The sequence below is a fragment of the Belonocnema kinseyi genome, chromosome 7 (genome assembly GCF_010883055.1).
Source record: "Belonocnema kinseyi isolate 2016_QV_RU_SX_M_011 chromosome 7, B_treatae_v1, whole genome shotgun sequence".
Classification (NCBI taxonomy): Eukaryota; Metazoa; Arthropoda; class Insecta; order Hymenoptera; family Cynipidae; genus Belonocnema; species Belonocnema kinseyi.
Window position 1 is genome coordinate 112114886 of NC_046663.1, and position 10744 is coordinate 112125629.

Below are 10744 nucleotides of genomic sequence, written 5' to 3' on the forward strand. Positions count from 1 at the left end.
TAAAGGCATTACGTATTTTTTTAACGGCCCTTTATTAAACAGTGAATTTATTTCCAGCTGGAAAGGCTACAAATGGAAAACGCAGCTGAATGGGGAAAGCGTGAACGTTTGGAATCAGAAAAAATTTGTTTAGAACGTGAAAATAAGCAGATGCGAAATGAATTGCGAGACTTGCAACAGAGGATAGATTTACGAAGAGTACGACCTGTTTCTACATCTGATGCGGATTCGAGAATTCTACAACAAGAGCTGTTGGATAGGAATAAGGTACGTTCTGTTAAAGCGAACAAGACTCAAGGATATTAATTTTCTTTAAGAGTTTTACTCAACTGTTACTCTGCATTTCTCAGGAATTAGTAGAGCTTAAACATTCCTATGCAAAGCTGAAAAAGATGTTTGGAGATAAGACGACAGAATTGTTGCATGCGATCAGAAGATCTGAGCAATACGAGACAGAAGTAAAAAGAGTTCGGTCAAGAGTGGAGGAATTAAAGAAAGAGTTAGCAACTGTTCAAGATGAAGTAGACGCTGCGACAAATAGCGTTCGGAAACTGCAAAGAACTAATGAAAGTCTTGTTGAGCAGCTGGAGACAGCAAATGTACAATTGGAACATATGAAAAACAGGTGAGTGACAATACACAGTTAATTATTGTTAGTAATATTATTTAAAATGCCTCAATGATGATTAATTTTTAAATTGGGCTTAAATACAAAAGTATATTACTCGATTTATAAGTCGACAAACTTTTCGACTCAGGTGGGGGTCTTTATCACTGGAAATGTCAGAGATTTTTTTTTTTTTTGAGCCAAGGACTTAACTTTTTTAACAAAAATTCAACTAATCAATGATTGGCTGAGAATATACCTTTTATCGTTGAAAATTCGTAATTTTGAGTAGAAATTTGAAAATTAAGCTTTTTGGTCACAAATGCAATTATTCTAGTTCAAGATTTATGTTTTCGGGTTTTAAATAAAACTATTCCAGTTGAATATTTAAAACTTTAGTGTCAAATTCATCACTTTATTTGAAAATGTTACTATTTTTTGAAATTTTTAATTTTTTTTGCTCTGTTATAGAATTGTTATGTTCTTTTTTACCACAAATGTAATTATTCAATTTAATTATTCCATTATTTTAGTTTAAATTTCACCTCTTGGTTGAACATTATTTTTTTAAGTTAAAATTAAAGTATTCAATGTTTAGTTGAAAACCGACCTCTATCGGTTCAAAATTAATGATTTTGTTGAAAATTGGTCTTTTTTGGTATAAATTAATCTTCTTTGTAAAAATTCATATTTTGGTCGAAAAGTCAACCATTCCAGTTAAAGATTCATCATTTTATCTGAAAAATCATCTTTTTATTTTAAAATTCGACATTCCCAGTTAAAGATTCATAATTTCATTTGAAAATTTATTAGTTTGCTTCATTTTTTTTATCTGAAAACTTAACTACTACTTCATTTTTGTTGAAAATTGATCTTTTTTGTTTAAAAATTCAACTATTTGGTGAGAATTCGTCTTTTTTATTTGAAAATTGAACTATTTCATTAAAAAGACATGTATGATTGAAAATTCATCTACGGGATTGTAATTTTGAATTTAACTAAAATGATGGAATCGTCATTTCCATTAAAAGTGCATGTTTTTGTTTAAAAAGTCACCTATCTCAGTTGATTTGTCATTTTAGTTTAGTTTATGGTTGGAAACTGATCTTTTTCAGTTCAAAATTTTACTATTAGGTTGAATATTGATTTTATCTAATTGAAAGTTTAACAATTTCGTTCATAATTAAAGTATTTGATTGAAAAATCATCTTTTTTTTTGCTATAAAATTAATATTTTCGTGTGAAAATTCAACTATTTGCTTAAAAATCCAACTACCTTATTGAAAATACAATACATATTATCACTTGAAAATTGAGGAATTTGAATTGTTTGAGTTTAAATTCAATATATTACCCACATTAATGTTACTCAAATATAAACTGAGGTTGAAGCATAAGAAGATAAAATAAAAATTTGTTTAAATTATTATTCGATTAATCGATGATGTGAAAATATTTAAGAATATCATTTAATATAATTTGTCAAAGCTCTGTAAATTAAAAATATTAATTAAATCCCTAGAAACTAAAAGTAACAACATTATTTATAATAAATTTGCGAAACTATATATATACTCCGAGTCGATTGTTTAAAAAAATTCGAAATATTTGAATAGCTGCGTAGTATGAAAAATTATGCATAGAATATATTACTATGAGCACTTTAAAATAACAATATTCCATTGTTAATGTTTCGCATTTGTAATTCTTCAATTTGAAACACCTAATATTTTATAATTTTGAATTTCGAAATCTTTAAACTGATGTGAGTGGTTTCGATTTGGAGAATGGTTATTTTATCAGAAAACTAAGAAGCCAAGATTCCTTGTTTCTGAAAACATGTTTTTAATCACTTTCTCCTTTGTCATTAGACTTATATCTTTAAACAATTCGGAAAGTAGTGCCCCTGATGTAGTGGCTGAAATAATGGATGACAAAACCCGTGAGGATGAAGAAGATGACGAATCTGAAGACTCGAGAGAAGAAGCTTTACCATTCTGCCACAAAGTATAAAGATATTTTAGAAGACACCGCGGTGTTCAGAAAATTCACATGCTTTTGTTTTCTAAGAGAAATAACGCTTTAGTACCTGTGTACTGTAAGGTAATTCGGAATCAAAAGTAAATGTTCCTTACTACTCATTAAGCGAAAATAGTTAACTAAACTGTTAAATGATTTCTTGAATACGTACATAAGCAGTACGTAGTCATATAAGAATTTCGTTAACGTTGTATGTGTCGTTTTAGACATTATCGGAGATTATTACGATTAAGTATCTTGAATACTGCCATGACTGATGAAAGCCGTGTTGATCAAAACTCTCGACGTTATAATGCTTGTTTTGCAGTTGAGATATTCCGTATTATCAGCTAAGGTACTTATTTATTATAGATTTATTATAGATTTTTGTTATTTTTTAAACGGCATAATTAGAAGAAATATTTTCTTTGATTTTACATCAATTTTTTTGATAATTTTTTTTATTTTTCTATCCGCTTTTTGCGGAAAATTTTAGGAATAAGTTCTTTAGGATTAAGAATTTGTGCAATGCAAATTAGTAAAGGAAGTACGTTATTATGTTGTTGAAAACGTAGTGCAGAAAGAAATCAGATAAAACTGTTTTTCTGTATTTTTAATATGTAAGTTCCTCTTGTCAATACACTGCGTATAAAATACGCTAAATGAATAATAAAAGGCGTATTTAACGCAACCATGAAGGGCCTCGATCACACTCTTATGAGGAATGAAAATCATTCGATCATTTATCATTTTATTCATCGGAGAGGTGTACGAACGAATAATAAATACACTCTACAATTTTCATTCTTGTGGATTATTTACTCTGCTAAGTGTTTCTCGAATCAGAAAAATACGAGAATTTTCTATTATTTTATATAAAATATCTTTATTCTAAAGTATTAATACAAAGTTCTCGTGATAAACTTACTTAGGTTGAATGTGACATATTATCTATGAATACTTGACTTTAAACTTCTGTGGATAGAAATGCAAACGTTTATAATTAAACAATTATAAATAGGAAATATTTCTGAATTAGTAATTCAAAAAGTTTTCAAAGGACAGTTTAAAATCAAAATAGTTTAAAACTGCGTTCACTTGCAATCATTTATAATAATATGTATTTGTTTCAGTAAATCTATTTTTTATATTCGAAATTTTATATAATGGCAATTTTAGGAATAAGAATTATATTTACCGGCAATCGAATAAATTTTATTAATGGTTTAAAAGAAATGACTTTAGAAATTAAATACTCTAAATTTTCGGTTTGAAAGCGGCTGAAACTAAATCTCGAAATTTTTTAATTTTTACTATTTTATCATAAAATATTTATAAGAAAAAATATAGAAATTAAATAACTTTCACTTTTACGTTTAAAAATTAAATAAATAAAAATGTTGTACTTCACTAATATAAATTATTCTAAATTTTCTGCATTTAAAAATAAGCATTTCTAAATTTAAATTTTGGTTATTTGTGTACTTTTGGATTGAAATTTTCGGAATTGTACAATTTTGAAATTGAGGGTTAAAAATTTCCAAATTTAGATAATTTTATTGTTAAAATACCGTTGAAAATATTCTAATTTTAACTATATTGATGAAAAATGTACAGTTTCTATAAGAAATATTAAAAACTGAACAAGTTTAATTTACACCGCTTAAAATAATTAAATAACTTTTAATGGAGCTATTATAGTCATTACGAAATTTAAAACAAAATAATATGATTTCAATGAATGAGAAGTTTACTTTCTTGGAAAAAAATGTCTTCACAACTAGACCTCATCTTATTTTTGAATATAGTTTTTTATGACAAAAATATTATTTCTTAAATAAAATTCAACTATGTTTAACAATAATAATTTATTAAAAAGAATTTCATGAGATCAAGTATTGAAGATTCTTTTTCTCGCGAAAAAGCTGTCATTCGTTAAGTCCTTATTTTGTAACAAAAAATTCGAAGCCCCTAATACCTCAAAAATAATAAAAGATTAACAATTCAAAATTGGAAGAGTAACAATTTAGAAGATAATTATAATTTAACAGTATCTGATTGCCGTTGTTTGTTAAAAGATTGAAAATGAATGCAATAATAATCTGCAATATAGTACATCGACATCGCAAGTTATGTATACTTCGCATATTACTAGTAAACCTAAGTGAATTGGACTTACGAACACTTTATCGGCGTTCCATCTGAGTGAGTTGGAACTTTAGGTTTGCAGATTTTCGTTCTACCATTGGAACCATAAACAACATTACAAGAAAAGGTAAAATAACCACAAGTGGAGCTTTTAGTGTAATATCGATGCTCATACTTTTTCGTAGGAGGGTTTCCGTCCACCATCTTTCCTGCGATGCTATTAGAAACCGTGTAATAATTTGTCTTAACCGCCGTTGCATTGGAAGAATTTTGAGTTGAACTTTCCAGATCATGATTGCGATTTCTTGCACCACTTTTTTGATCGTGACCGGTTTTCAGAGATCTGGTTTCTGAAAAAGCAGACTTATTTTCTTGTGCAATACTTTTATCTGATGTAAATTGGCTTCCGGATTTTGACTTATGATAACCTGGAGGAATAACGTAGCCAGGTAAAGATTCATCTGGTGGTGGGTCATCATTGTCTCGAATTATGGAAGTTTCTTTCACGAGCTTATGTGAAGAAATATCATCAGAAGTAGTTCTTCCTGATGATGTGTAATTAAGATCATCATCTTCATACTCCTCGTAGTCATCATCATCATAGTTGTCGTCAATTTTGTGCTTCTCGACTTGCGCCTTTTCAGCTTTTTTTGCCGCAGTTTTGTTCAAGGTCGCAACAACAGTTTTTCTGGAACTTGAACTGGTTTGCAAACCCTGGCGATCTTCCAAATCGTAATTAGTCTCTGAAGAATGAGTAGTTGAATCAGTCTTGTCGTTGGTTATGGACGGAGGTGCATATGCTTCGAACTTTTTAAAGAAGTCTGTATTGGTGTCAGAGAAATTGAACGGTTTTCTTGAAGCTGCTGCTCCAGATCCTGATCCAGCCTGAGCTGCGCCTGTATAAGTAATGCCGTATTTAAAAGAGCCTTCTATTTGAGACTGTGATTGCCCTCTATAAGTGCCACTTGAAGCAGACGCTGTACCTCCTCCTCTAAACGGTTGTGCATTTTTCTCAGGCTTCTCTTGCGTTTTCATGTAAGGTTTAAAACCGATTTGAGCCTGACTGGAAGTTTGTCCTTCTCCATTAGCTTGTGCATCCGCCATTCCTCCCTTAGAACTTGCTTGAACTTGAGAATTGGTACCGTGATTCCATCCACTGCTCTGTGCATTTGTGGAAGTAGCGCCTGAATCGGAACCTAATTGAACTTGTACTTGACTCTTTCCCAATCCACCTGATCCTTGTGCGTTGCTAATTGCTCCTTCTTTTCCACCGCTCACCTGAGTCTGGGCACTTTTGTTGTCATCATTTGTACCTGCTGCAGCCGAGAAAGAACCACCGCCGGTGTATGTTCCACTAACTTGGGACTGTGCTGTGCCTTTCCCGAATTTTCCCTGTGCAGAAGCACTCGCTTGAGTACCTCCTTCACCTTGCTTAACGGAACTGAGTGCATGAGAATCAGATTCATCTTCGACAGGATATCCAACTGGTTGATAAACCTGTCCTGGTCCACTACCTCCAGTTCCAGGATAGACTTGCCCAGGACTTGCGCCACCAGGTCCAACACCTGGATAAACATCCACTTGGACTCCAGTTGTTCCTGAAATGTATGGGTATAAGCAAGAACCTTGCAGCATATCCAATCAAATTTTTAATGTAGGTTTACAATTGCCTCACCCGTGTATATACCACCTCCAGGTTTTTCACCCGATCCAGGTACACCAGTTGCGCCTGGTACGACGCCACCCGGATAGGTGCCTAGATACGTTCCTCCTGGAAGTGCACCACCAGGATATGTTCCTGGAGTACCTCTTCCGGGTATAACACCTCCGGTATAAGTTCCAGGTACACCTAAGTAACAAAATTTGGGTAAATTTAAATCTAAAATTTGAGAAGGTTCTGAAAGAACAATTTTCCCATATCAGAGATACCTCCAGGTGGATATGGTCCCGGTTCGTAAGTCCCTGGTACGCCACCAGGGTACGTGCCTGGAACACCGCCTATTGGATAAGTTCCTGGAGCTCCTGTGTCTGGAACTACTTCTTGAGGGTATACTCCAGATCCTGTTCCGCCGCCTGGTGTTATACTACTAGGATAATTTCCTCCTGGCACTACACCTCCAGGATAAATATTAGAATCACCTGGAATAGTTCCTGGGAAACCTCTTCTTGGTAAATCACCTCCAGGATAGGAAATGCCTGGACTGACTTCTGATGTCGCTCCTAGATACGTTCCATTTCCAGGATATACTCCATTGCCGGGAATAGTACCAGGTACCGATCCTCCTGGCACTATGCCACCTGGGTAAGATACAGTTCCAGTTCCTGGTGCTGAATTTCCAGGATAAGTTTCTGGTCCACCTAAAAGTGGTATTATATAGAAATTTTAAGTTAATTTATACATTGAAATTAAAAATATTTTCAGAAAAGTTCTAAGTTCTCAAACTTTTAATATAGTATTCGTAATGTTGTACGTTTATTCTCAACCTTTTTTTTTTTGCACTGAGTAACGAAGCAATTCATGGAAATGGAGGTCAAACGAGGAGAAGAGGTACGATAATTCTTTTGCAGGGTATAATCTAAGCCTCATTTAGAACTGACCGAATCCCTATTATACGAAAACTAAAAAAAAAATAAAAAGGATTTGAAAATCCGATCTGATTTTTAAGTAATTCTTGTCTTCCTGTGCGCGAATTTTTCTCTCTTTTCTCCCTCTATCAACTTTTGAAATGTATTTTTGCACTGCCCATAATCAAGTTTTAGAACTGACCATTTTTTTTTAGAACTGCCCTTTTGGTCAGAGCTGCCCGTTAGATTATACCCTGCTCTTTTGAAACATTTCGGTAACTGTTTGGACCCTCATTAGTCAAAGAAAAACATTATTAAGTCTGTATAAAATATACAAATAATGTACAGTATATGATATAAAGAGAAAATAATGATTAAAAAAATTACAAATTTAAAATAAAAGTAGGGTTTTCTCATAATAGGAGGTCCTGAGTTTTAAATCAATATTATAATTGATAAATTTGATATCAGTGAAAAGACGGAAGGTCAATGTGAAAAACAAAACAAACATACCTGGTATAATTTAAAAATTGAAGTGTAAGGCCTCCAGTCAATGCACCAGAACGGCCGAATCTCGAAATGGCTGGAATGAGGCGTTGGCCACTCAAAAACGTTCCGCGGAGACAGTCTCATTCTCGCGCCGAACTCAGCCGAAGTGTTCGAAAGTTTTAAGTTCGCGCCAAAAGGCGTTCCGTTCATTTCGAAAGTTGTCCAACACATGAACCGGAAAGACCGGAACACTAATCACAGAGCACCTTTGACAAGAAGGCACTTTTTCGTCTTGACGAAGGTTCTCTGTGATTGGTGTTTCGGTCATTGCGGGTGACGGTCATTCCGGTTCATGTGTTTGACATTTTTCGAAATGAACGGAACGCTTTTTGGCGCGAACTTCAAAATTACGAACACTTCGGCTCAGTTCGGCGCGAGAATGATACTATTTCTAGGGAACGCTTTTGATTCGTCGCGCCTCATTCCGTTCATTGCGAGATCCGCCCGTTCTGGTGCATGGACTGAAGGCCTAAGTTAGAGTAAAAATTGAACAGAAAATAATAAAGTTAGTAAACGTCAGGAAATAAATTGATGTGTTCTACGTATATTAGGCTATTATTCCGTTACCGTTGAGAAAGTCTCTTTCATCCCATTACAAATAAGCATTATCCTATCCTTCATCTATGGATAAGAATAAGTCCAACTAGATTTATCAAGAAATCTAGTAAACATGTAGAAGTGTTAACAGAAATAAAAATCTATAAAAATTTATTGTTTTGAAAGTTATAGGAACCTGAATTACATGACAAACTGCAGTTCAAAATACCCATCAAAATTATTTTCATATCGGAGATTAATAGTATGTGTTACTTTGTTGATTGAAAAGTTACAAGATTTTAATTTTCATGTCGTTAAAGTTACATTCTGCTTAATCGACACTTTCATCGCATTCTGTTCTTCTTATGTGAATTCTCGTAACTCGCTTTCATTTGTTCGGTCAGTTGTTTTCACGCTCAAACGGGATGTCGGACTTTCGCCCTTATTTATTCATATTCCTAATTATTTGTTTTAATATTTATGTGCGTCTAAATCATGTTTATTATTTTCTGTTGAATTTTTACTGTTGAATTTCTATTGAATTTTTATATCATATTTATCGCTTATAATATTGATTTAAAATTGAGGGCCTCCTTTCATGAGAAGCCCCTTCTTTTATTAAAATTTTGTTAAATTTTTATATAATCGTTATTTTTGCTTTATATAATATACCCGGTAAGAAGAGAAGAATTCAGAAAAATTCAGAGTCTGAATTCCCATTAATACGCGAATTTTCCTCCATCCAAAGTTCCACCAAAGAGTAGAAAAAAGCAAAATCTATTCTTTTTAATCGACGTAGAAAAATGTAATGTTTAAGATGTTTGAATAATTTCTGTTTAAAGATAAATAAATTTTGTTTACCTTACACAACACTGTTATGGCAGACAAAAAAATTGAAATTTCCAAGCTTATATTCCACAAAAACGAATAGAAACTATGCATGTGCGCATATTCTGTAGACAGATTAAAAGGAATTAAATTGATCGAAAATACAGCATGTAACCCAGTGGACACACTTGGCTTAAAGTCATCCTAAAGACGTCTTTTTGTGGATGTCTTTAAGCCTTTACAAAAAGACGCCATGAGGTCGTAATAAAGACGTTCTAATCTAGTCCCATAAAGTATATCTGAAAGAAGTTATCAGTACGGCTTAAGGATGTCTTTAAAAGGTCCCATGTCTGGCATTTCGTGGTCTTAAGGATTTCTTGAAAGGATATCCAGGGGGCAATGTCGTAAGGATGTCCCTAGGATATCTTTAAAGTGTCTTGTATAAGATTATTATTATTCGAAATCAACCCAAATTCAAAGTATTTCTATATTTTTCTCTCACAAGACTTGAATGCTTAAATGCTCTGCAATATTACAAAAAACTGATTGAGACTTGATTTTTAAGATTTATTTTTTAAAGTTCAAATTAGAAATATTTCGGCTATGAGATCTCTCTAAGTTATCTCTAAGTTATTCTCTAACCCGAAACTGTTCTAAAAGTGGGAAATCTGTTTTACCATAAAATTTGTAAATTACACGGAGATATCATAAAGATACCATGAGGACATCCTATGTGATTTCTATTCAAAGTTTAAGTTCAATGCGCATAGGAGTTCCACTAGGTTACGTGTGAAATATGAAATACCACAACCTTAAAATCGGTGAAGTGGTCTTTTTTAGGACAATGATGAGTCCCTTACTAGGATTATCCGAAAAACTATAATATACAGGATACATTACTATTTAAATGAGGAGATTCTGCTAAATTAAAAGTCCTGAGGACAACCTACGGAAGTCCTAAGGATGTTATCAAGGATGTTCTTAGGTCAACCTACGGACGTCCTCAGAGTGTTATAAACGATCACGGTGTGCCTAAAGGAACTTTAAATGGGGTTGACAAGATTATTGTATTGGTTTTGTGTAAAATCTGACATGGTCAGTTTTGATCAAATCTCCACGTTTTGAGACTCCCTGAGTCAGAAAAAACTATTTTTATGCAGGTGTCTGTCTGTTTCTTTGTAGTATTGTATGCTTAGGCACACTTTTCCAGGCCCCAAAAAGAAAGAACGAGTTCGTTTACCAGCCATTTTGTATAAAAACTCAATGACTGAGCACATTTTCAAAATTTTCGAAACCATGTTTTTTCCAGATTTGGAAATTCTATTTACGGTTGTCCATAGTACTTTGAAACACGAACAATTTATTCATATGACTTTTTCCAATAAAATCACAATTGAGACTCCGGATTCTATAACCACGCATAAAATTTGCCTGGCTGCTTCAGGCCGCTCGAGTTGGCCCCTGATGGCTTGAAAATCAGTTTTCGAAAAT

General features: G+C 33.0%; 2 protein-coding genes across 2 annotated transcripts in view; one reads left to right on the forward strand and one right to left on the reverse strand.

Annotated features, from left to right (window-relative positions):
- Positions 1-61: 61 nt before the first annotated feature.
- LOC117176724 (coiled-coil domain-containing protein 102A-like) lies at positions 62-3402 on the forward strand. The gene is made up of 3 exons (XM_033366986.1): positions 62-267; positions 351-625; positions 2479-3402. The coding sequence occupies exons 1-3, from the start codon at positions 73-75 to the stop codon at positions 2618-2620; spliced, it is 612 nt and encodes a 203-aa protein (XP_033222877.1). The 5' UTR covers positions 62-72; the 3' UTR covers positions 2621-3402.
- A 901-nt stretch (positions 3403-4303) lies between these two features.
- The window catches only part of LOC117176176 (collagen alpha-1(IV) chain-like), a 15621-nt gene continuing 9180 nt past the window's right edge, over positions 4304-10744 (reverse strand). The window contains exons 6-8 of the mRNA XM_033366273.1: positions 6704-7132; positions 6450-6623; positions 4304-6372 (exon numbers count right to left, since the gene is read on the reverse strand). Coding sequence (XP_033222164.1) covers positions 4802-6372; positions 6450-6623; positions 6704-7132 — 2174 coding nt within the window. The 3' untranslated portion in view covers positions 4304-4801. The remainder of the gene's footprint in view (positions 6373-6449; positions 6624-6703; positions 7133-10744) is intronic.